General features: G+C 44.5%; 1 protein-coding gene across 1 annotated transcript in view; it reads left to right on the forward strand.

Moving 5' to 3' along the window:
* dock3 (dedicator of cytokinesis 3) overlaps positions 1–26688 on the forward strand; it is a 184712-nt gene that overhangs the window by 77514 nt on the left and 80510 nt on the right. Inside the window, 2 exon segments of the mRNA XM_049023708.1 lie at positions 642–697; positions 7614–7710. Coding sequence (XP_048879665.1) covers positions 642–697; positions 7614–7710 — 153 coding nt within the window.

Consider the following 26688-nt stretch of genomic DNA (forward strand, 5'->3'; position numbering starts at 1 on the left):
CCTGTGCTTTACCGTACTAGTATGACTGCTGTCTTGTGGCAGCGCTGTCTTCTGCATTATTACTGCAGTTCATTTTAAAATATGTGTATCTGTTGTTTTATTTATTGACAGTGGAAAGTGGCTGTAAACTCTCTGGAGGTATGATGGGCAGCTGAAACAGGCGCAGACTATCCCCACATGTGCCACAGTGTATAAAAACTATGAGAAACACTTATATTCTAAAATCTCAGCCTTTACAGCGGTTACCGGAGGCTTAGCGGGTACCACTGTTGCCTCACACATCCTGGGTTGGGGGATTGGATCACCTTCACTCTGTGTGTGTGTGCAATTTCTCCCCCTGTTGTGCTGGTTTCTTCCCAAAGTATGAAGACATGTGGTTAGGCTAAGTGGCTTCTCCCGGCTGCCCTTAGAGCATGATTGTGCATGTATTCTGCAATGAGCTAGATAAATCTTAAATGTGATTTAATGGCATACTGCAGCCTAAATATGAGGCAAGCAGTAAAAGATGATCACGTGATGCTCACTTTATCATCATTAAGAAAGACCTGGTCAAATAGGAATGTTACGTGTGCGAGTACCCTGGAGCCAGAAAGCCCTGAGATGTGGCTGTTGTGCTTTACTGTCCGCTCTTCTTCCTGCAGGGGATCTTCCCGGCAAGCTACGTTCACCTGAAGAAGGCCATTGTAACCAACCGAGGGTGAGTGCCTTTTATTGGATTACAACTGACCACCCTCTTGGCGGGTGTGGGGGAGGGTATCATTCATTTATATCACTTCTTTCACATCTTCTGCTCTCTCTTTACTCGTCCTGTCCTCCTCCAGGCTACGTTTCATACACGATTTATTTTACTGTCCGCCTCCCGAACACCCTTTTCATTTACGGCTGAGATTAGGATTTACTGCATCCCAACATCACATACAGGATAAGTCACCCTTGCTGCGAAACCAGCAGAGGCTGTGAGCATGACTGATGCGGGACTGGCAGTAGCATGCTGTTTGGGACACAGGGACACAGAGTACACTGGGCCCAAAAGGTCCGTAAGCGACCCAAAAGGTCTGTAAGCTGCGGTCTGAGATGTCTTGCTTCGCCGGTGTTTGCATGCGGCTAAAACGTAGCATCGAGGGAATTGATTGGTCTGCACACGGCCCGCCTTAATACCACCTGACTGAATGCCCCGCCTTCCTCAGGATGTAAAATATTTTTCTAAGTAGGAATCATGATACTTTATTATTGTACGTTTTCGCATGGTGTGAAATCACGTTTGTATTTTAATTCATGATGATCAGGATTATATACAGTACTGTGCAAAAGTCTTAGGCAGGCAAAGAAAATGATGTTTAGATTATCCTCATGTTATATGATATTATGCCTGTCAAAGTGTGTCAGCTTAGCCATTTCAGAACCTCTGCTAAAATCATCCTAGTATTTGCAGCGACCGTCCAGTGCAGCCATGTATTTTTTGACTTGGCCACTAGCACATCTCACACAGCTGGTCAATCTGTCACTGACTTTTTAAACCAATATATTTAATTATTTAATTGAGCTGTTGGTGAAATTTAACAAAATCATGGAACAGCTGAGGTGCCCCTGAGGAGAAGTTTGGGAACTGAAGCCGTGTTCATCCGGCCATCCAACTAGATATCAGTAACCTTTTAGAAAACAGAAGAAATTATTACTGGTTTTTATTGTGTTACTCTTAATTTGCACATGTTCTAATATTTTTTTTCTAAGCAAAAGTATACTTGATACCCAGATAAACAGCTTTAAACATTTCTTGGGACTGCCTAAGACTTTTGCACAGTATTGTACATGAATTTAAGTAGTTTCTAATCACCATAATCACATTTGGCCTAATTTAAAGCAAAGAATTCTATTTTTGTAGATGTTTCACCGTGCAGTTAGCTTCTGGGGGTGGGGAGGCTCCAGCCATTTTGGAACTTGAGAACTTAGTTTATTTGTATCCATTTGTCCTACCTTGTCAATCTGAGTTCATTGCTGTGCTCTATTCCAGAGGCTCCCAGGCCATTGACACTAGTCCCTGACCAATAATATCTAAACATGGCTTCGATTTACTGCTTGACCTCCAAATGCCAGTGTTTTCATTTTATAAACTGTCCCAACTTGAGGGATTCACAATGATCTTCACCCATTCAGATAAAGATCATAAATTCGAACTGATTCTTTGTGATTTGTCCACGTGAAAGCACAAGATGTACAGGTGAAGTTTTTCAGGTTAAACTTGTGTTTGTGCCGCTCATCGTGATCCTTAAAGGTACTAACCTACGGTTATCCTTAAACTTGCTAGATCTTTAGCAGCTTGAACTCCCATGACCTGGTATTGATTCGTTGGAAAATAAATGTGTGAAATTAACAAATTTTTAGCAGTGGGCTAAATCCTCACCATTGTTTTGCCTCTGTCTTGAGTGTAATTAGATTGTCAGAAAACCATTGACGAGCATTCAATGAGAATTTAATTTTTTCCAGCAGCTCAGTCCCTGGCGGTCGTCTGGGTTGGAGTAAGTCACGAATCAGTGCTCGTTGTGACTCCCACGTACAGTGTGAACTGGCGATCTCTGTTGTGATTTCGACTCTGTGTTTCCAGCTTCAAAGTAAAAGTAGCTGTTAGACACGCTTGGTCCAGACACCTGTACCGGGGGGGTCTTATCACACCCCAGTAGTTAATCTGCTGGCACAAAGCGCCTCACTCACGCAGGGCTTATTGTCAGTGGGATATAGCAACCCAGCACCAACTATCACTACTGGTAACATTTCAATGTCATGTCGAAATCGGAAACACGTTATCGGGAGATGATTCTAGCAGAGGTTGTTTTGTTTTGCTAAGCATTTCTATATGCTTGTTATGAAATAACAAGGGTTGATGTACACGTTCATCCAGTTAGGGGGTGTCCTGACTTTGTGCTGCTCATTAGTGATGTGCACAGATTTTTCGAGGGGAGGGTGCTCACACAGTTCCTTTCTCTGGTTGGGGGGAGGTCGTTGGTCATCCAATCATGTCACTTTATTGGAAGAAGACACTTGGAATCAATCAAAGGGGGGGGGGGGATTTCATTCACTCATTCATGTGAAAGAGGGAGGTGCTATGACACCCCCCACCCCACCCCCACCATGTGTCTGCTCAATAGTTCTATCTGTCTCCTTTTTCCTGTATAAGTTATATTCTTTTTAAAATGCGTCTCCAGTAAACTGGTTTCTTTTGATGTCATACCCGAGATCCTTTTGATTTTTTTCACTCTTTTCTTATCACTTGAAATCACCTGCAATTTGCTTTCTTTTCATCCTGTTGATTCATTCTAACTATGAGTCAAGTCCGAAATCGTTTAAGTTGTGGTTTCTGCCCAGAAAGCGCCATAATAATTATAAAATTACAATTTGTAGATCTGAGAGGCTGCAATGGGCTTATTCAGAACTGATTTACAAACTTGCATTAGTTGTTGTGCTGCCATCCTCAGACAACCATTAAGATAATTTATTTTGTGCCCGAGCCTTATTTTCTCTATTTCTTTGTGAAGCCGCAGAGTTTATAACTTTCAGAAAGATGGATGTCGTCTTAAGTGGTCTGCAGATAGCCGTGAGCTTTATTTCTCAGTACCTATAACCATATTTGTGGGTGTGTCCTCATGTAAACAAACAAAAATAAACAGTTAACCTAAAAAACCCTTCGCCTTGTTTCCCTTATGTATACCGATCAATCAGTGATGCTCCCTGTTCATCTACCTGTCTTCTGACTGCTTGTTCTGGTTTGGTCTCCCAGCACAAGACAGAATAAAAAGCAGGAGCCCTATTAATGAAACAGTGGAACTGACAATGGACAGAACTGAAAATTATTTTTGATATAAATTGTTTGTGAAGGTTAATTAATTGTAAAGACCCCTCCTGGGGGATTATAGAGGAAAGCACTCGTCTGAGTTGCCTTCAATCCCTGCATTACGGTTGAACGATATGATTTTGTCCAGGTAAGTTAGTTTTTCCTTATTTACAATAATGGCACATGCTTCAGGGTTTGTACGGGCAGACCTCCTGAAATCTGACCTTACAACCTTGGTCTTCGCCAAGTGCTGTTAACAACTGCTGCCATTGATATTCCTGTATTTCCTCACTATCCTCACAATGGACTTAAATTCTCTGATGTAGGACACAGCTAACCTTTTGTTAATTGGACCTTGAAAAAAAAACTCTACCAGAAATGCTTCATGGTCACTGTCCAATTCTTATCTCACATGATTATTTTCTACTCTGCTATTATTGGCTCGGGCACAGAAAAGGTTTCCTTGTTAGTTATGATATTATATGAATCGGCCTTTGCTACAAAATAACAATTGTTATTTAATTGCCATCACATTAAATATCTCCTGTTTCTAATGTTCCGCAAAAATTTTAAGTTGGACAACCGTTTGGTGTCTTGACAGTTTTGCTGTGATTAGGAGATAGCAAGGAGCTTGGACCTCTTTGTGGGAGTCTTTGGTATGATGTTGCGCTGAGAATGTTGCTGTATCACCAGATTGTTAGCTTTTTTCTCCCAGATTTTTTCTTTGCTCCCCCTGCCTTGTGGGAATGTTTTGTAGACGGTCAGTAGCTTGCTAATGTACTTAGTGTGCGACAGCTGTTCTCGCTGTGGCCCGTACTCAACAGAGCTGTCGTATCAACTCAGCGTTGCTTCTTTATTTGCGTGAATCCGGAATAGACAGTTGTCCCTATAGATCCCCCCCATGCAAACTCTGGAGGCCTAAAGACCTGCACTCCAAGCCCATGTGATATCAGATTCCCGCCTGGCATTGCGGTGCAGTATGTAAGGCGCCGTTCGCTCCTCCCACTGTCCTTTAGGCATTGCTGTAGGGCAAATCCAGGCGCCCAACATAGTATGAGCCTCGGTTTAACTGCAGCTCCGCCAGGGAGGCCCTACAGCTTTGCGTTTTATCCCTCACTACATGTCAGATGAATCACAGAGAATACGGGGGAATCGCAGGGTTTCGCTCAGAGCAAAGACCGGCAGGCTCCGGATGGTTAACTGCCATTTTGGAACTCAGACTGGTAACATGGCTTCTCACAACCAACTGGGGTATGTGTTAGTGTATACTGTATTCCTCCAGTTTATATAGGTTGTTTACAACCTATATAAAATAATCAACCTCTACATATAACTAGTACTTTCCCTTAATTTGTGTTGTTGATTTTTTTTTTTATGTTCATTTGAAATTTTGACAGTTGACGCACCAGCATTCGGTAATTAGTCATTCTTTAACATCGTGACGTTCGGCTGCAGATTGAATCGGGGTACTCCTACAGTTTAAACTTAATTAAATTCATAAATTTAACTTCGGCGAGGAAATTCTCCATGAAAAGAGCATGAATATCTGCAATTTACAAGCATACTCACTCTGCAATTCATCAGTGGATCGAAGTGAAAAAGGTAACCTAATCAAACAGAGATTCGCAGTATTTTGGCTGGCAAACAGTCATTCACCTATGACATGCAGCCGCCGAAGTTTTAGTGATGTAATAAACGGTGTCATATCACAGGGCTCATAGGTACAAAACATATCCATGAAATTACTGTCAAAAGCAAAATTTAAATAAAAATCATGGTCATCACTGTTTCAGATATACGAGTAAATATTTGCTCTACTGATGAGGCTAGACCATAATGAGAATTTTAATGGCTGACTTGGGGAAGTGTGGCTGTGTACAGATATCCAGAAGGGGTCACACACATTTGGGACCTTAACCTGCGATGTGATGCATTTCCTAAAAGCAGACAGTCCAAGCTGCCATGAATTCGGCAAAGAAGGATTCAAGGATGATGATGTGCCGGTATCTAGTTTTCCAGTGACGGGGTGCGGGGGTGGAGGTGGGTGGGAAGGTCGAGGGGGGACGGGGCTGGTTAAATTCTGGGGGGGGACTGCAGTTAACTACCAGGGGATGTACTTTGCGGACTCGTTCTCCCTGAAGTGTTTGTGTCGTAATGATGACATAACGACCCAGGCAAGTCTCGTAGAAGCGGCACCCAATTTCCGGAGCTGCCTGCATGTTTCGGCACACTTGTCCCTCCCCCAGCTCTGCGGGTATGTGTGGCCCCCGCTGTGACGGTGCTACGGGGAGCAAGCCGTGTGTCCGGACTGCAGGGAGCCCCGGCTTGAGCCCCCACCCCGCTTCTCTCAGGGTTTCGGTATCGCAGCCTTTTTGCAGGCGTTGACTCGTGAATTATTCACGCGGCGGGATGTGTGCGCCGTGCCAGAGGATGCCCCCGCCGTTCCTGGGGGGGCGGAGCTGCTCGTTGACAGCGCGGCCTTCTGCCCGAGTATGGCCCAGCAGACCAAGTCTGTTTATCTTACCTGCACCTGCATTAATATCTTTGCAGCTGGGAGTCGTCCTACTCATCAGATTGTATATAGCCTTACACATGTATATTCACATTTACTGGATCTGGCTTGCAGGACGAGGACCCCATTACCCGCACACTATGTTTGTTATGTGCCATTTGCCTTACAAAAGCATCACTTAAATAAATAAATGTAAATGTGTGATTAGTATCCTACACTGGGCTGGCATCCTTTCCAGGCATTTCCCCGCCTTGTTCCCTGTGTGTCCTGGGAGAGTCCCCGGGTTTAACTGAACTGCACCTGTATCCCATATTTGATAAGCGGTATGGAAGGTAGATGGAATATACCCATCTACTCATCCTTTTTGGTGTCATGGTGGTGCAGAAGCTAGAGAAATTACCCAGGATGGGGCGCCAACCCATCGAAGGACACACATACCACTACAATTCACCTTAGCATGTTCTGGGGGGGGCGGGAGGGGGGAGTCTGCAGAACCGAGAGGAATTCAGAGACGGATATTCAGAACCTGGCCCCAGAGCCGTAACGCAACAGTGTTAACCACAGTGCCGACTGCAACATTCAATGCAGTATGGACTTCTTACAAGATGCCAGGTAACGGTTTATTTTGAATGAATCTAATGGAAGTAAAAGGTGTTTAAATGCAGAACGATAATTGAAATGTAATTAGGTTTGAAGGATCAGCCGAGTTCAGGCAATATGGCCTCTCGCTCGCCTTCATCTGTTGATCGTTGACTTCCCCATATCCAATAGAAGGTCACAATGAGCCTGGGGCCTCTTCAGGAAGCAGAGGGCAGGGGAACAGCCTGGATGAAAAGCCAGTATTGTCCACTTCAAGCATAGCAAACTGAAATTTACATAAGGAGCAAAGCCATGCAATGAAACACAATGAAACCATAACGTGTGAAGATAGTAACCCAGTTTGAATCACCTTTTTTTGGGCTAGATCAGCACATAGAGAATGCGGGGGATGATATGGCTTCTACAGAAGTTTGATACTGGATGAATGTATGATTGGCCAGTACAATTAGAACTTATTTGCGCTTCTGGTGGCGCAAACAGATTTTACAACCATCTGCCTTATTTATTTTATAGCCATCTGGCTTATTTAGAAGTGGCACTTTGCTGGGCATTTGTCTGGTTGGGAGTGACACGCTCTCACTGAGCAGGGCTGAGCCGTAGGAGGAGGCGTGGCGGCTGGGGGCGGGGCTCCCGCGTGGAGCGCTCTCTCTGACCGCCCCTGTCTTTCGCTCGCAGACAATACGAGACCGTGGTGCCCCTGGAGGACCCCATCATCACGGAAGTCACGAGCACGCTGCAGGAATGGGCTGTCTTGTGGAAGCAGCTGTATGTGGTGAGTATGACAAGGACGGCACTTTATTTGCCATTTTTACATAGTAGGAGTACAGGTGCATCGCGATGGAAGGCCATTTATTTAGTGCCTGGGGTATTTTTTGGGTGGGGGGGGGGAGGGCTTAAGGGCTTTGCTCAAGGGCAATGTGACTATTGTGCTGAGCATGGGATTGGAATCGATCAGAGGCACAGAGCGACGCCTCAGGTGGCTTCAGTCTCCATCTTCACTCTCTGCAAGAACGATGGAGGTCTGAGGTCAGAGTTGCAGGCAGTCCTTTCGGAGACCCTGTGCATGCAGAACTTTCCTTTACTTAACTAATGCAGAATTCATTTTTGAAGTGGAAGATGAATCCAAAGGCAGTTTCATGCCTATAATCGTTTGGAATATGTTTGAATGGTGAAGGATATGTATTTCAGTGGTACCAAAATTACGACATGAAATCAGTTATGCTTTGCTTGCCATTTGTACAACTACAAGTACAGGTGCACATGATTTCTTTAATTTTTTTTTGAGTATCATTTTTGAGTATCCAGTCATTTTTATTGAGTGTCTCCATTGTCAGAGAGCTCTGAAATATGTAAAATGTAGACTGTGAAGATATCAATCCTATGTTGTGCTATTCAAGGCCTCAGCAGATTGGCTATTGGCATTATTTACAAGTTTACAAATGAGTTCACTTTCTCTGGGGAGCTGGTTGATGCCACCTGTGGTCAGCGCGGTGATCTACAACATGACTATCAGAGTGTCTCGGGCAAATTACCAAGATATGAATGTAATATATAAGACAGATGGGCTTTCAGTGCTGGTGCCGAGCAAGATGGCGAAAATTCAGAGGAACATCTGTGGTAGAAAAAATAAAGTCTATGGCCTTTGACAGTGTGGTTTACATAAGCTTTTAGGAGGGATTATTTGGAATTAGCCGTGACAAGGAGGAAGGTGTCCCAAGCATGAATGGGATGTCATAGCTGCTCCCTGAGGGAGAAAGGCTTGAAGTACTGACGTGTAACACGCTTATGTCTACAACACAATCAATGATGGCGGTCGGTATAATCAGAGGATTTGTGAAACATCATGCTGGTCCCACGGTTGGAAAATGAAGGAAAATACAGTAGTTTATACTGGTCTTCATGAAAACCATGTTTGTTCTCACAGAATCGCGGGATTTTTCTCCCAGGGCTTTTACTCAGTTTTCACCTGAATAAATCGATGCCTCTTGTTTTAGAAGGCAAACGGAGAAATGAATGAGCTTTGATTTTCCTTATTGGCACGGCATTGCTTCTCATCAGAGGTCAGACATGTATCCAATTAAACTGTACATTCAGCTTCCTTGTTACAACAAAAACTGTGTGGCAGATCATTAGCTGCGCTAATGCGTGTTGTGACTTCCTTGTTATTTTTATGACAACCACTAGAGGGTGTAATTATTTTTCAGCCATCAATTTATCCATCAGTTGATTTTTCCATCCATCCATCGATCCATCCATCCATCCATCGTCTATGTGCTTATCTTGGTCATTACTACAGAGGGACTTGAATCCATATCAGCACAGGGCACAAGGTTGGGTTTTACCCTGAACCCCAGTCCATCACAGGGCACACACAAAATCTATGGCCAATTTAGAGACAGCAGTCAGCCTAACTGCACCTCTTTGGTCTTTGGGAGGAAGCCCAGATGACACATTGAGAATGTGCCGCTTTCCCCCAAATGTAGACCAGAAGTACAACTTATTATCCTAAGCTTTCTAATTGGGTGCTCATTTAAAGCTTGGAGGTTCTGTGAATATAACGTACACAACATATCGGACAGTGTAGCCTATTTCACAAAGGAGTGGTGACCGAGAAAGGAAACAACGGCAGTAATGCAGTGTGTACTTAATGATGTCATATCTGTGTTGCCATTTTCAGTGTGCAGATTGCCATCAAATATGTTTTTATATGACCAGGTAATGGCCGGTTTACTTTGAAAGAAGTACAATGGTTTCTGTTCAACCAACGGTAAGCTACCCATTACTCAAAAAGCGAAAAACGCCTATTCAAACTCTACATCGCTGCTGTTTCACAATTGCCGTCTATCGAAATACATGGTAGCGGCTACTGATATATTACTTGTGGATCCTTTCTTGTGATCCACGAGAAAGTTGTGTTTATAGCTTCTCTTATGCATTCAAGCACACCATGTGAGCCTTTTTCAACGTTAAACGTTGCAAATCGGAAATAGAGATTATCACAGGGGCTTAAAGATTGATTCAGATTTACGATTAATCATGGATTTAATGCCTCAGACTGAGAGAGAAACCCGCAAATGAAACAGCAAATTGCTCTGACGTCCAAAGTAAGCTTGTTAATTAATTTTTTTCTGCCTAAATCAGATGATTTCTTCCTGCCTTTGTTTTGCAGAATACACATGGAGAGTATTTTTGTGTTTAGCTGATCTCTATAGCTTGATTTTTAGTTTCAGGGCATGGACGATCATATATTCTACAAAAGCTATTCGTACATGTGTTGCACTACGGTAACAATTAAAAACAGATTTAATATGCTTTTGCAAACAGAATTATAACGTGGTAGTGATATATTTGGAAGCTTTCCGAGTAGCACTGCAGACAGGGGCTTTTCATGAAGAATCGCCGTTAGACTCTGAGAGCATCTCAGCAGAACAGCTCCAGGTCTTGCTCCATGCCCCTTCAAGAACGACATTTTCTGCCTTGACGTGTGATAGATGGCATCCTGGTGCTTGGCATTGCTGATGCCAGTAGTGGGGCAGGCTAAGGGGGAAAAAATATTCCAAAAAATATAAATAAAATATATTCATGTTTTTGTGTTGCATGCCACTCGAGTAGTGTTTATGTGTGCATTTTCAGTGCAGATTGATCCCCCAGTGTCACACTCGCACACAGGTATGGGAAATTAGTCATCAGTTCACCTGAAGTGCATGTTACATGCCATCTGCACACAGGCACAGATGAGGCTGGATCTGAACCTCACCCCTGCCGGTTGGTTACTGAGTTTCACAGGAAAAGACAATACCAGAATTTTTGGATACGAATTTAGCAGAAATTTGAAATATCAAATCTTGATTTTCAGTTACTCATTTGTGTGATATATAATAAGTAAAATCACCTTGGAGTTGGAAGCAGCTATCAAGTCAAGTCAAGTAGGTTTTTATTGTCATTTCAACCATAGACACAGTATATAGTGAAATGAGATAACGTTGCGCCAGGACCATGGTGCAAGGCAGAGCAGAACAATCCGAGATCACAATCCGAACATAAATAATTGCTTGTTTACAAGGTTTTTAGTGTATGCGAATGGAGCTGAAATCGAGGATCAAGCGGTCGCAATTTTCAGTAAAAACGAAGTAGTTTGCTTTTTTAACAGCTGAAAAACACGATCAGTTTCCACCTATTTGTGATGGGTTCATTTTAAAAGAACCGTACAGACTGGTGATCCATAAAACAGGCGAACTGGGATGAATGAACTGTCCAAATTTTGTTCTGTTTCACAAGATGAAAGTTAAATTGATTCATGTATAATATATCTCCCTGCCCCCAAAAAAGTCACACTGAGGGACGTACTACTGTATATATCGTGGTGAACTATTTTTAAGCCGCGGAAAAATAAACAGCTTACAGACTAATTGTTTTGTTCCCTTAATTCCGATTGAGAAGCAGAGTCGTGGAAAAAGCCCAGCAGAAACACAACAGTATGGGAAGTGCATGTAAATTCATTTCCGTTCGAGCACATTCCATTATAGCAGCTCCCCGTGTACAAAAGATAAAGTTAAGAACACAACTTGCCGTTACTCTTGCTCTAGTTGGCACAGAAGAAATTACCAATGTACTTTTCACCTATTTACACAGTTGGATATTTACTGAAACAATTTACGAGTTCGGCAAGCGGGCTATTTACCGAGTATATCTACGTCTTCTAGCCTGTTTCCTTCTTTTAGTTTTTAGTTCTTTTAAGTTTTCTGCTGGTAGAAATAAACCTTACGTGCTTTTCTTACTGGATACAATAACGTGTCACTAATGAGCAAGGCATTTGAGACGCAAAAGTGTTTTTGATCTGTGCGCTTGAAGTTTTTGAGTAAAATCAGCAATATCTTGCATTGATCAAATGATAGTGTGCTTGCTTTCGAGTTCCTCCCCCAATCCAGTTGCCTGGATATTCTGTTTGCCTTCATGTCATGCATTCTAATCTGGGTTTCCGCATTATGTCATGGTGTTGAGGTGCTAAGGGTGCACTACAGTATAGCAAAGCAGGTGATGCTTTGTCTTACATTCCATGATTAGGGGTTTTTGGCACAGCCATCTTCTGTAGTGGATGCGATTCAGCGATCCTACATGATGCCCATCAAATTACCTCTGCTCATAATGCCTAAAATGTCTGTGATTTATGGGAGGAAAATTGAGGTATTGATCCGTGAAGTCGTTTGAAGCACTGGGTCAAGCTGACCACATAAGGCGGAGTGCTGCAGCAGTGTGAAGTCATGGTGGACCCAAACGCGTGATGGTCGGCGGTTTTAAATTTCCCAGCGTCGCTTCCCTTCAATTTCGTTGTTTCTTTGTAAAACACGGCATCTGGCATTGTGTGCTTTAGCTATGCTGACAACGCATTCATATTTATTAAAGATAAGTAGCAGAGTGCTTGTAAAAAAAAGTTGAAAGTATATTTGATATCAGTCTGTTTAGTATCATGGTTTTAACAGTATTGTGTGTTAATAAAGAGTTCTGAGGTCTTTTATTACAATAAAACCCTACTGCATGTTGCACCTTGCACGTTTTCCCATGTTCGCCACAGTTTTCTCCAGTTGCTCTGGTTTCCTCCTGCCGCTCAAAGGTGTGGTCACGTGACTTGGCATCTCTAAATTGCCCACAGTGTATGATGGCACATTCCCACTGGCTTGCAGGAACTCAGCCGTACCCTAACCCGAGTGACGAAATGAGACCAGCTCGCTTTGGCTTCCCACTGCAGAAGGGACGGCTTGGTAAAAGTGTCGCTGGGTGACAATGCAGTGCACCCGGAGAGATGCTTATTTACTGTTCACACTGTGTACATCATGATTTGCTATGTGATAAATTCTGTTAGCACGTCTGTGAGAATCGCTGTCTTATGTTACCATCAGATGTTGGTGGAATTTTAGCATTTACTTGTGTACATTTACATGACAAATCCATTCCATTCAACTGTTCTGTACTATTTTTTGAGTAAGAGTCTAGATATTTTCAAGTTCTCAAGACATTGCCATGTGCAATACTACTAACAATGAATAATATATAGAATGTGCCTTTTTTTCCTTTAGATAACCCATGCATATTGATGCAGATCGCTGGTATCTCCATGCATTTAGACCAGTCAGATGGTGGTGATGCAACCAGCTTGGTTTGGTCATACATTTGGCTCTGTTAGTAAGCCTGCCTACGATAGTACGGGTCAGGTGTGGCTTGCATACTGCTGGTTCGTGGAACAGGTCTGGTGTGTTCCTGATGGCAGTGGAAAATCACCATGATTGAGGACATCAGGTTCAGCCACTTCCTCCCCCTCCTGGATAAACAGTTATGGAAGATGGATTGATGTTTCAAAGAAGCTTACAGGCCTGCCTCTGCACACAAACCTCACTGTAAGCTGCAGTAGCAAAAATCAAGTTAAACGAAGAGCGCCTGCGTTCATTTGCATAATCGTTCTTAGTAAATACCCCTCAAAATTAGAACTGTAGGTTGCTGGGATAGTGTGGCGTAAAATGAAATTGTCCCTGACCTGACTAAAACCACTCAGCAAGGCTGTTTATGTGCAAATAGTTGTATATCCGTTCCATTGCGCTCAGCTTTTTATTTGACTTAATTTGCACTTTAATTTTACTGAATGCTTGTTTTTTTTATTAAAAGTGTGTTATTAGCACTCTTTAATCTGCTTGTCGTGTCCAACAGATTGTTCTTGGGGCTTGTCACGAGCCAAGAAACGCGACTATGTGAGACGGACAAGAACGCGCCCACGTGCACGTTCTTCGTCCCGTTTTGTCGCATCTAGAAATCACCGAGTCACCTGCTTTCTCGCCAGTGTGACCTTAAACAAACAGCCTTCCTCAGTGGCCCTGAGATGTCAGCAGAGAACTTTCATTTCTGTTCGTTATCTTTTAATATTCTCAGTGTGGCAGTAGCTGACATGTCAAAACAGTCCTGCTGGTGGAGTCCTTTGTGGAGGAGAGTTTAGACGTCTTCTGGCTGTAATCAGACTTAGCCAGAGAGCATAAGATACCCCAGAAAACATTCCGCTCTTGATGACTCAGGTCCTTGTGACTTATATAATGCAAGAATGCTTGAGGAAGGGGCTGCCCTTGGACTCCCAGATGTTTATTTGTCTCATACCTATTGTTAGAATTTCCTTTTTATCGATTGCTCAGTTCCACTGCTGCATTGCCTTGTTTACTCTTATGTCTGTCTATTATGACATTCAAGTAAATAAATCTCATTCATCTATGCTTTCCGGCAGCTGTGTTGGGAAAATCACTATGTGTGTGTGTGTGTGTGTATCCATCTTTCAATTGCTCATGGTTACAGGAGAGCCTAGACTGTGGTACACGTAGCTCAGGCTGCCAGTCCTATGGGCAACCTAAAGATACCATTGAGCTGAACTGGATGTCTTTGGGCTATAGGAGGCAACCTATATGAGGAGAATGTGGAAATTCCACACATGCAGAGGAGAGGAGGGGGTTCAAACCCTCAGTTCTGGAGTAGTGAGGTAATAGTGCTACTCACCATGTCTAGTGTTTTATTTAAATAAGTTTAATTGAATCAAAGGCAGAAATGGTTCTTAATGAGTAGTTCAGTGGTCACAATGTCTTCATATAATGAAAAAATGTTTTGGGAGTGAAGATGAGCGCAAACCTTGGTGTGGAGCCAAGAAGAACAGGCTGTGAGTGTCAGAGGCTGTGCCCAGGATTCAGTAGCAGCTGTCCTCTGGTCCTCTAGCTCCTCTGCTGGTTATTAGGTGGGAGGATAGGGCTGGAGATATTGGAGCTAATGTGTCGGATTGGGCCACATGGAAGCATCAATGGGGGAAGAAATCCAATGCTACACTCTTCCTTAATAATCTGCACTATGAATAATTTATGTCATTAATCCCCTATTACACATGTTTTGGACTGGGGAAATTTCCATTGTAAACTCTGACTAAATGCATTAATGCTCTTAGAGAACTGAAGCGATTGCGTGGTAGTGCTGTCGTTTATTAGTTTAGCGCTCGTGCTTTTGCAACATTCCCCACATTGAAGATTTCCGTGACACATCGTTTGTGTCACTTGACGTTGGAGCCTCCCTCCTTCCCAAACAGGTGATCTGGGTGGAATGTCGAGCCGCGAGAAGGCTTGCCAGGGTTCGGAGCAGAAGCGGGAACGAGGCGCCGGGATAGGAGCGGTTCTGTGGAACCATCTTCTGACCGTCCTGCTCGCTTTGCTCTGTCTTCCTGAGGCTCAACAATGACGATTCTGGCAAGGTTCATATGCACTGGAATTCTGTTCCATTAATGAGCGCCCTGTGTTTTAATATGCAATAGTAACTTTGCAGGTAGGGTGAGTATATTCTGTAAGTGTGCAGATGGGAGTGAGCCTGAGAGAAAGATTTGGAAGGCAGCCCGGGCGTGACTGCTATAGGATGGCAGTGGCTGTCAGAAGACTTAAGGCCTGCAACATGAACAGGGGCTGGCAAGCAACTGATAACACAGATATAGAAAGGGCAGGTAGCGGAGTAGTCCGAAATAAATAATTTTTAGAGAGTCACTGTTTCATCATTCTCGCTCCCTGTCGTCTCTGAGTCACTCTTTCTACTAAAGCACCCCCCCCCCCGCCCCCCCCCCATTCAGTTTCCCTATCTTTAGTAAGACGAGAGGCAGCTGTGACAGCTTCTCTTTGAGCTACAGGTTTGGGAAGGCGTGGAGGACAATCGAGGAACCCGGATCTGTACAGGAGACGAAATGGTCTGTCTTCGCACAATCTCACGTTACCGATTCTACAGCCTTTTGGTGATCATTAAAGGGAGCGGCTGGAATCCCCCTATGATGTTAACTGGCCCGTGCTGCCCATAAGCACTGCAGTGGTGGTCCTTAGCAGTACTGTAGCTACAATGCCAGGTTCAGTTTGACACTTTCACGCCTTTGACACCATCTATGCGAGGAAGCAGCTGGTCATTGGGAAGAGAAGCTGATTCCATGGGGTTAAATCCGCCTCAGTTGTTGGTGGATGGAGTCATGTTCTTTTTAAAGACCGTCAGAACCTGCAGCGTGGTCGCTTCCTGTGTTCTTGATGCTCTCACTGCCCCCCCCCCCCCCCCCCCATCCCCTCACCACCCCCTTCGCTGTTCCGTCTCCCACACTCTTTCATGCACAGTTGCGCCCGTTTGGACGAAACCTGAATCGCACAGTCGGGGGCTGGAGAAGCGGATGAGGTCTTTCTTGCATAGCTGGTTCTGCATTTGAGCAGCAACTCTGAAGCCGAATGCATTTATCCATGCATCCCGGACTGGTTCATGGTTAGAATGGAGTCTGTCCCAGGAAGCGCAGGACAAGAGGCAGAGGAGAACGCTGCATGCCAGCCTATTGCAAGTCTTATGCGACATGCTAATGCCATGTCAGTGCAATCTGGGTCTAATCTCTCCAGCTTTACTACCCCCCAGTGACCTGCTATGCCGAGCTGCCCCATTCTCTTTACTTTATTGATGTCTCTCTATTACAATAAAATGTACTCATATCTGCAGCAGAGGAGATTGATTTTAAAATGAAATTCCCCTCCCATGTTCACACATTGCAACCTTTTTGTTTTCATTTCGATGGTGTACGCAGAGATTGGCTTTCGATTAAATCCGTATCTGGGAAGGCATTGCTCTCTGCAGACAGAATGAGGAGCGGCACCAGCGTTTGAGCTCACACATGCACCGACGCATTCCTCGCATCCTCAGAGGGCCAGGTACAGCGGCTCTTGTTTACTCCTGCTTCAAATGCGCTCCCTGCATATGATCGCACATCGCATGGATGAGAGCAGAGCCTCCTACTCACACCTCCCTGACCATCCATTCCAGGCTGTTCTGGCGGCAGACCGAACCAAAATGAAAGCCTCTGTAACCTGGAAACAGGTTTATCTGGATGACGGGAACTTTGCCTCTGTGGAAGATGGAGGGTATGGTGTGGGTGACGGCACGACCCCCATTTGAGTTAGAAAAAATTCAAAGAAAGTCAGAGGTTACAGTTTAGTGCTGGGTTCCCTGAAGTTTGCTGATGCTGGAATATGTTCTGCATGTTCCATGGATTCCTCATGGCACTCCGCCCCTCCTGTGTTCCTGGGGTGTGCAGTGTGTGTGTGCAGCGGCATGCTGGCACTGCCCACTGCATCCCAGTGTGAGAGGTCTGCTGGCCGCACTCGCTTCGATAGAGGCAGAGGAGCTGACCTGCTTAAAGCCAACATATCCCGTGAAATAGTGTGAAACACGCAAAAATGAATGGGCCGAGGAGCAGGGAGAGGTAGAAAACAAAGAAAAAGGCTGGAATGATAAACTGGAAAGTAAAGAAATGTCTTTGTTTTCCCTGCAGTTAAAAAGTTAGAAAAAAAAAACAGAAGGGCTCTCTACTGATTTTTGAATGTTGCTAAGCAACTGGTGTTGCGAGCGGTAACCATGAAGCCTTGGAGACATGCGAGCTGAGGACATGTCCAGGTGACCAGACTGTTCCTCTGCTACATTTCCCTGGCCCTGCAGCCGGCTTTTTGCTATGAGTCCAAACCACCCAGTTTTGGAGGTCTCAGAACAGCTAAGGTCCGCTTTTTTCGGGTTAGGAAGGAATTCACTAGATCTGTTTAATTCGAGTCATCCATCCTTCTTCCTTAAATGTTTGCCAGTTGCGTTGAACCTGAAGCTTATCCCAGGAAGTGTGATGCATGACACTAGGATCTCCCAGGATGGAATGCCAATCCATAGAAGGGCACCCACTAACGCATAATCACCCATTATGTGCAATTTAGGGATGATAATTTGCCCTTTGAAATTTGACCCTTATGTGGTAGAACCACATTAGATTGAAACAGGCTTGTAAATCACCCAGAAATGCACACATTCTCTAGAAAAACAGCTGCCGAATGCTGTTACCCTATCAGTTCTCCTCAGGGGGGAGAGTAATTGCTGATGAGGTTTTTTTGTTTGAGATAATTAAGAGATGAGAAACTCTTCACCCAGAAACAACCCATGTTTTAACTGGCATTCCGACTGCCATTTTCCTGGCTTCAGGAATTGTGCTTTTGCCCTCTAGCTCTCCTCTGTTTGTGTCTATCTCTCCTCCTGTGCCTTCCTCCCTTCATCAGCTGCTGCCTTTTTTGATCCCATTCTCCAGTCTTGTTATATAACAACAATGCTTGCCATTTGTATCAGCACAAGCGCACAGGAACATAGAATCTTGCATACACTGTCTTCAATTCTTTCAGGAGACCTGGAGTAGTAGGACCTTGTGATATCATTCCACTGTCAGCTATGGGATCTGAATCTTCTGGACACAGACTCAAAGATCCACACACCACTCCCCTTTTTTTAACTTGCTACCACAGGTTAAAGCCTCTTTCCATTCATTTTGATGGAACATTGATCTAGGTATTCGGTCCGAGTATGACGGGGTCTTTAGCAGCAACCATCCATCCAGATATTCAGTCTTACTATGATCAGATCTTTCACCAGCTGCCGTCGATCCAGGTATTCAGTCTGAGTTTGACTGGGTCTGCACCACCACCATCATGCCGGCGTCCCCTTGTGAATTTGAGGTCCAGTGACCTTCCAGACAGGAGCACAGGTTCCTGACCCAGAGCGCCAAACATTACCTGTACTGTAATACCCTCGTCTTTTCAGGTTCCCTCTACGGTCTTCTGTTGCTCTCTCTTCCTTTCTGTGGCTTCTGGCTGTTTCACTGTTTTCCCTTACTGATGGTACGTGCACAGTAGCTAATCCTCTCCTTCTTATATGTAATGCTAATATAAACACTTTTCAAGAAAAGAGAGCCTGGAGGACCTGAGTTTTATGGGTCCGCAAGCAGTTTCCCAGTTGCTTTGTGGCTGTCGTGTCCACTATGTTCACCTCTATGGCTTGAAGAGATCACAAGTCAAAGCTGTTCTCCACAAATCCCATTCTCCTCCTAATCAGATTCTGCAGGTCTTAGACACACAGCCAAAATGCCATTGTAGAATTACCCATTAAACTCCTCAGTAGATGCTGACTGCCAGCAGACATACACCTACAATAATCTCTGCCTCGTACCATTAGTCCAAACGAGCATGACCCAAAAGGTTCTTACTTCTTACACACTAGGCCAGTACTGGAGATCTGCAGACCCATCTTAGTCTTTGGTGGGTGGTTTTTCCGTCAGCCAGATAACCACTGATGCAATTCTTGCTGTTGTATTGCCGAGAAAACTACTTGAATTGTTGAGTTTACCCAATTAAAGCATTCTAGCCAAAGGCCTGTGTATGTTTTCATTCCAGCTGAAGTCTCAATCATTAGACTTGGTTTAATCCCGGCTGATTTAAAGTATTTCAACTTCTCGGTCAGTATTTTCCTGGAGATATTTTTGCATAAGTGTTTGAATTTGCAAGGATGATTAGTATATTTTTCAAAATATATGCATGCGGTAATTGCATAAGCAGGCAGAACCGCGTGATGTCTGGATTAGGAGTGGGAACAGGTTTCGTTCTTTTCTTTTATTGGGCATGTTTTCCATTTCTGCTGTTTCAGGAATGAGATTGACACAAGCAGCACTGGCAGATGAAAACAAAAGAGATATGATATCAAGTGCAAATAGAAAACTCATTTACATGTGGACTTCAGAGGACTAGACTCTAAGGCAACATGTAGGTCTCCAAGGAGCAGGATGGAAAAACGATGGGCAGTGCAACACAAAATAATAATTACCTAATTAACGGGTGCAAATGATTTATACAGATTTGTTTAAACATATAATAACGTGCAGTTTGTGCTGTCCCATGCTCAAGGGTACAACAGTGGGTCCCTCCTGAGACTTGAGCTGACAACTCATTATTCATACATCCAATTGCTACACTGTCTGCTGGCCTGATGACTTCCTCTTAAAATAAAAACACAATGGATTCCTGCCCATCTTCCATGTCTGGTTTAGGAGTAACAATCTGTGCGGCTCTAGCTGGATTTTCACCATATAGGAGACCAGACCTCAAGATCAGCCATGATTGCTTCTGGCAGCCATTATAATAAACACTGCCTGCATTCATTTTTATTTGTTTTCATTCCATTAGATTAACTTCAGACCAGCTGCGGCACGCTCCCTGCACCAGTGCTACTTGGCCTGTGAACTCGCAATACGACTTTTCTCCAGAAATGTAATGGTGAAAGGGACTTAATGGTGACTTTAACCTCTTAATGCATGGTGGAGTTGGCAGACATTGTTAGTAATGGTCCAGTTTCCAGTGTAACATTTTTCAGGCTTTAATCCTGAAAGCGCTGTCTTTAAGAAAAAACTCTAGCTTGTCTTATTGTCACCCAAGCAGGGAGTTTCTCGTTTGTTGAAGAGTTTAATGGAAAGCTGGTGTCAGAAGTGTTCAAGGGTGTGGTGCTTAAAACTCATTTCACTGTTTATTACAAAACTGGCTTTATATCTGAAGCATCAGCATTGATCTCTGAGCATGTCTGGGTAGAGGAGTTAGATTTGTGCATGTTTTCTTAATGGCGTGTTTGTAAGAAATAGCCCCTGGATCTTGTATGATTTGAGTCAGGTCTTCAGGGCCGTGCTGAGGTTTCATGAGGGGAAGATTCTCAAAGGTAAAAAAAAACAATGAGCCACTCAGTACCTTTAAAGCTCACACACAAGCAGCCATCCTCATATGTGTGGTTATTGTGCTAAAGCAACAAAACTCCAGAATTGTGAATATATTAATTATAGTTGTAGGCACTTTAAATAGCTTAGGCACCTACAGCTCCACCCCTCCACATCTGCTTTGTTGGTGTTGAGTGAATGGCACAGTCGCTGGGCCTGAGGATGGCTGGCGGGTCCTGTGCCCGTACCAAATCTGTCGGGACCCCCGGGCATCACAGGCCGTCGACGGGTGGGTCCCGTATCTCGGGGACGCAGCGGGAGAAGGTGCTCGTCTGCTGTAAATGAAAATGAGAGAAGTAGTCTGGGTCTGTGTGCATGGAAGGACCATGGTGAGGAGAAAGGAGAGCCATGCCGATGATGGAGGTGGTAGTGGTGGCTGGGGGGGGGGGGGGGGGGGGGACTGGCATCTCGTCCGACCAATGGTGTCGTCCCCCGGCTCTCAGCAGCTCTGCTTCTGACACAACGGGGGAGGGAGAGTGTGTATTTGTGTGGGCTGGTGAAAAGCTTCATGCGATGGTAGTTAGGTAACTACACTACATAGATAGTGGGAAAAAGGGAAAAAAAAATGAAAAAGGAGTTTAGAGGGGAGAAGCGTCGTGAGCGACTGAGACAGACTGAGCGTAATATTTGCCGTTCGAGCCTGAAACTGGAGGGACCTACAACATCATAAGAGAGGGTGCTTATTTACATACTGATAGTGGGGGTTTTCGGAGGAATATCCTAACTGGGAAGACTGGTGTTGGAGCAGGGGGTGGGCGGGGGGGGGGAGGGGGGTGATGTGGGGAAGAGGTCCATAGCCAGCGGAAGTGGAGGAGAACATGAGAGGTGTTTGAGCTGTTATTTACACACATCAGCTGGTGAGCTCGTGTTTGCAGGCATGCTGCTGGAATGTTCTGAGACGGAAGCGAGGAGCTGCTCGGTCTGAGTCGGTAAGTAGCTCGGGCTGATTCTGAGGCTTCTTTACTGGAGGGGGGAAGTTCATGCCGTCTGGCCTTACCTTCATCCATAGGCCTTAAGGTTTGCAAAATTGCAGATGACCAATGAGCCTTGCTGTTGAATTCTGCTTTTGTTATTTAAAAAAAAAAAGCCCCCCACAGTGCTATGGTTATAATCCTGTCCACGGGAAGGGGGGGGGGGGGGCTTATGGGGCTGTCGGTAACTAGAATGTATCGACTTTATCCACTGCTGCTGATCCTCTCATATATGATGTTTTCTGGAAGCTTTGCCGCTGTCAGTGACTCACACATTTGGAAACACGGGCAGATCGTTCGTCTTCCTTTGACTCTTTGGGTCGTATTGTCTCAGAGGTCTATGGCCGGAGTATCAATGCACACATTTAAAAATGCATATTTCTGCATGAGAGAGCTGAGTATTAAAATGAACCGCTGCCTTTTGCTTGCTTAAAAAATTACATTTGTGTTCGTATCGCAGTTTGACGAACTGATCAGTACTGCGTCGACCCTGGTAAGGAAGGCTCCAAGGCCACCAGGTGTGTGGAGAACATATAAATAGAAGCTCTGGGAAGGGAGGAGGTGCAGGATCCAGCAACAGGTTGCAGGTTCAAGACCCTGGTGAGACGTAGAATAGTACTAATAAAATGAATAGCTGCGGAATTTTTATAAATAAAAGAAAATCAACAATTTATAATAATGTATATCTGGAAGGTTCAATGTTTGTTAAACATTCTCTGCCTGCGATTCTGTGATTTTTGGACTCCAGATTTTATATAATAGTTTTAATATTCTGCTTTTTTGGCATCCTGTCCTCTGCTTTGTTCCTTGTGTTCACTGGGACACAGTCCAGGGTCGCAGTGACTATGTTATTAAATAAGCAGTTGCAGAAGATGGATGGATGTATTTTTTATAGTCGTACCACCAGTTGGTTTTGTTCTCGTTGCTGATTCTTCAGGGCATTTTTTGAAGCCATTTATCCATTTTCGTCCGCCAGTGTGCGATTTCATTGGATGAGGCCATTCGGCGTCACATGTTCCCGCTCCCTTTAGGGAGGCCATGACTGGGCCGTCTCCGAGATCCACAGGACTGGCTCACGAAATCCACGCTACGGCATGTTTCGGAACCTTGAAGAAATAAGGTTATTGAACCATTGTGCTGTAAATATCTTTCCAGCAACGCAACGCAGTCAAGAGAGACTGAAGTTTCACTGATCTCTCTGTACCTGGCCTAATTCCAGCATATTGACTGCTAAGATACAGCCTGCATCCATACCACTTCCAGATGCCCTAAAGGGGGGGGGGGCACTGCTGCTGTGGAGGGGTAATAGAAAATTGACTAAGGCTTGACTTTGACTTCTTATAACAGTTTTGGTTTGAAGTAGCATCTGTTTGAAGAGCTAGTCTCTGAATTCTGACATGCTTTAATTCATACCATGACAATGGACTACCCGAAGCCCAGTACTATACAACCACAATTCCTGTAGTACCCTGTGTTCTATAGTTTGTTGTTATTCGGACCTTGTCCAATATTTGGACAATGTGGACAATGTCAATGTGATTTTTTTTTATTTTGATTTTACACAACACTTTCTCAGGTCTAAGGGAAAACGACTTTATGTAAACGTATCTATTTCTCAGTCTGAAAAATGGGAGGAACATTTCACACCAACGTCAAAGAGTCTTATGGGAAAGACCCAAAGCACTGATACATTCTCTTGATAATTTCTTCATGTCACTGAAATCCCGTGGCAGCAGGTGGAATAGTAGTTAAGGACATGGGCTCATTACGTGGTTTTATAGTCAGGAGAAGACTGATTGGTGCATTACATGCAGATAAGGTCATTTTAGGCATGTCCCAGCTAACAGGAAACCTTCCAAGCTAATGTTATTTAGAGAACTTCCCAAAGCCGACAGAGAAGGTTCTAACAGTAAAATTAATTGAACGTTATTTCCACATTTTACATTTTAGCGAAGGTTCTGTCAATATTAGCATGATAGCATTATCATCTGAACATCATTTTAACATAATTATGGTTGAAAAGTACTGGTTATGAGAAAAGTTTTAAAAGGGAGAAATATGTGTATACAGTAAAAGCATCTTTCAGTCTTGAACCCATGACCTTTGTAATGTAACGTTACAGTACCACTCACTGCTCTGTCTCGCCCTTTCTTGTTTTATTTTGTTATTCTTAGTTGTACTAGTTGTTGTGATAATGGGATAACATTCTGCAAACATCAGGAAAACTGCACACTTTGAACTTTTTGTTCCTTACGTATAACATTCGGCAAACATTCCCAAAACTACAAACGGTAAGCTGAGTAGTCACAAACTAACGTTTCTGATATTAATTCAACCAGTCAAAGTGTTAAGCTATGTTAACTTGGACTGAGTTTAATGGTAAACTTTTAAACGGGTTTCAGAACGGACGTTTTTCAGATTCCCCCCTACGCGACTAAGATAAGCTGAGCTAGTCGGGGGGTTTTATAAACCCACAGACCATTTTAATCTTAAGCCCCGTTTTCACTCATCCTGCCTTCACTCCATCTCTAATAATTATTGTAAGTGATGGGCATTACTCAGGATTATGATGAATCCCCTAAGAAACCTAGCGCTAATTTCTCTGTGTCACCTGATTAGTAAGTAGGGGGAGATGGGAAGAGATGTATTGTTTTTTCATTTAAGTGATGCGTTCGCGGGGGCTGCTGACCAATCGCTTTACGCCTTGTGAGGATTTGAGAAGAAATGCCCGAATTGGGGCTTTTGGTGGGAAACTTCGCTGGATCTGTAATATAGACACACGAGGGTCAGTTCCTCATTTGAGACTTCTGGCTCTTGTAGGGGAAGCGGAATAATTTAGAGCTTTGAATAAACTCCAGTGGAGCAGCTTCAATTGCCCAGTGGCTACGTCACACAGACCCTCAGAGAGGGGGAGATCTGCCGATGAGGAGAAAGTTCACGGACAGCTGAAAAGCTGATGCAGAGGAAAGAAAACGGGGCAAGGTGTGAGACCGGCAAGCTGCGGTGAAACGTCCCACCTCGAGTTCATGCTTCCTGGAAAACGCAGGTATGTCATCCAGGTGGACACACTCTTACCCTGTGCTTTTGGCAGAACTGTATACATTTTCTGCCACCCTGCGCCGTGTGTGGGTACCGGAGCCAGTGGGCTGGCTACTTGAGAACAGGCTGAGTATGTAGGTGCAGGGTGCCGATGTTGCTCACCAGGGTGCGTAGGGAGGTGGTGTGAGTCAGGACCAGGGGCGTAAGTGTGCACAGTTGCCTGTGCATTTGCTTGTGTGTGTGTGGAGAAGAGAGGAGGTGCTGCCCCTCGATGCCTAAAAAACGCTTTTTTCTTTAAATCCGTTTATATCTCTCCATCTCGCCTGCTTTCAGTTTGCTCTTTTGGAAGGTAATCCATACTGCGGCAATCTTCTTGAATTCCATATGACTCCTTCGGATTGCCTTATTCATGGATTGCTGTGCCTTAAATATATATCCGAAAGTGGTATTGAGTGGGATATTGAGTCAGACCTCAGAGTTTCGGTGCTGTTACATTTCGGAGCCAGTTCCTGACCCACTGCGTGTATGGAAGTGAGAGCTACTGCGCTGCCCCAGTGAACTGCCCTTCACAAGTCTGACTCGTAAAACATCGGCATGCTGTGATATATTTCCCGTCGGCTTTGGTTGCCGGTCTTACACGACCTAGCAAACATGGCAATAACGAAAGACAGGCTTTCTCGTAAGCGGCCCCGCGGCTGTACCCATCTTCCCGAAATCGTGCGAGATCTATATGCGCCATAAAACGCACACTAGCTCACGAGTGCTCGCATTAGTCATCGTCACCAGAGACCCAGCCTTCCTCTCCTCCCGTTGATTACTGCCACATAGGTAGGAAATGCATAGATTTTTCTGTGCTGTCTAAGAAAACAACTACGGCCATGTCAGCGATAATGATAAAACCCAGTGAGAATAAATGCCAAATCAATAATTAAAGGGATTAACCGGCTGGTGTGTGTTTGCCTGGAGAGGAGTGAATGAGTCATAGGTGCAGGCTGATGGGACCATGGGATTGGGCTACTTTTTATCTTGCTCTCTATCTCTCAGCATGACAGTGTGCTATAAATGTACATCAGTAAGGTGGGGGCAGTTGGGGGGCGTAAGTAATCCAAAATCTCACCTTTCTTCTTCCAGTCTTTTTTGCCACAGCTCAGTCCTCAATCCCGTGCTCCTGCATTTTGGGTGAAGGACATGGCCAGTGACTGTGTGAGCACCTCTCCCGGGGCTGCATGCTATGTCTTTTGTGTTTTGAGTCTTTTCATGAACATCGATGCAAAGACGTCATCGCTAACTGGAGATCTCCTCTTTTTGGATGAGGGAGCAGAAACAGAAGGTGGCTCCCTCACCTCTTCCTTCTGCTTTTTGCTGCCGCCACACACACCTGCAGACGCCTCTGACTGTGCCTCAGTGGCTCCACGTTGGGCGCCAGCCCCAGTGACATCCATTTCCTGGGGGTTTCCTGTGGTGCTTATGCCTCAGCCAGAGTCACATGTCACTGTCATCTCCAGATGCTCAAGTGTAGAATTCGAGCCTGGAGAAATATTTCTGGTGCATTGGGTTTTGTTTTAGCTTTGGACTGAAATCTATCGCTTGAAGTGTCAGAGAAGCTGTAGTATCGAACAAACCAGTATGGGGTCTGGGTAATCTGCAGGATCGACGAAGCTGGGGGCTAAAAGGGTAGGTGAGAGGCAGGACTATCCTTCTCATCAATGGGTGTGACTGTGCCAGAGAATGGTACTGAGGTAGGAGATGGTTCGGATGAAGATGATAAACCAAAACTGTGTTCTCCTCTGTGGAGAATGTGGCACACTCTCATGGAGGAACCTGAGCTGATTTTCTAACTCATCGCTAGTCACGCCCACTGGTTTCACTGAATGCTCAGTGATTAGTGATTCATGTTCAGCTGCTTGGGAATGAGCACAGGGTGATAATCGCCCTGCTCGATCTATAATAGATGAGCTAGAGAGCCCACTGATAAGTTCTGCAGGAGCCAGCCTGGTCGTGCAGCCATGATGTCAAAGTGATGACATTTCCTTCCCAGATGGACAGCACACTTTGAGCTTTGCTTTCTCAGATGTACGTAATATGGGAGGGGGACCAGAAG

The sequence above is a fragment of the Brienomyrus brachyistius genome, chromosome 8 (assembly GCF_023856365.1).
Source record: "Brienomyrus brachyistius isolate T26 chromosome 8, BBRACH_0.4, whole genome shotgun sequence".
NCBI lineage: Eukaryota > Metazoa > Chordata > Actinopteri > Osteoglossiformes > Mormyridae > Brienomyrus > Brienomyrus brachyistius.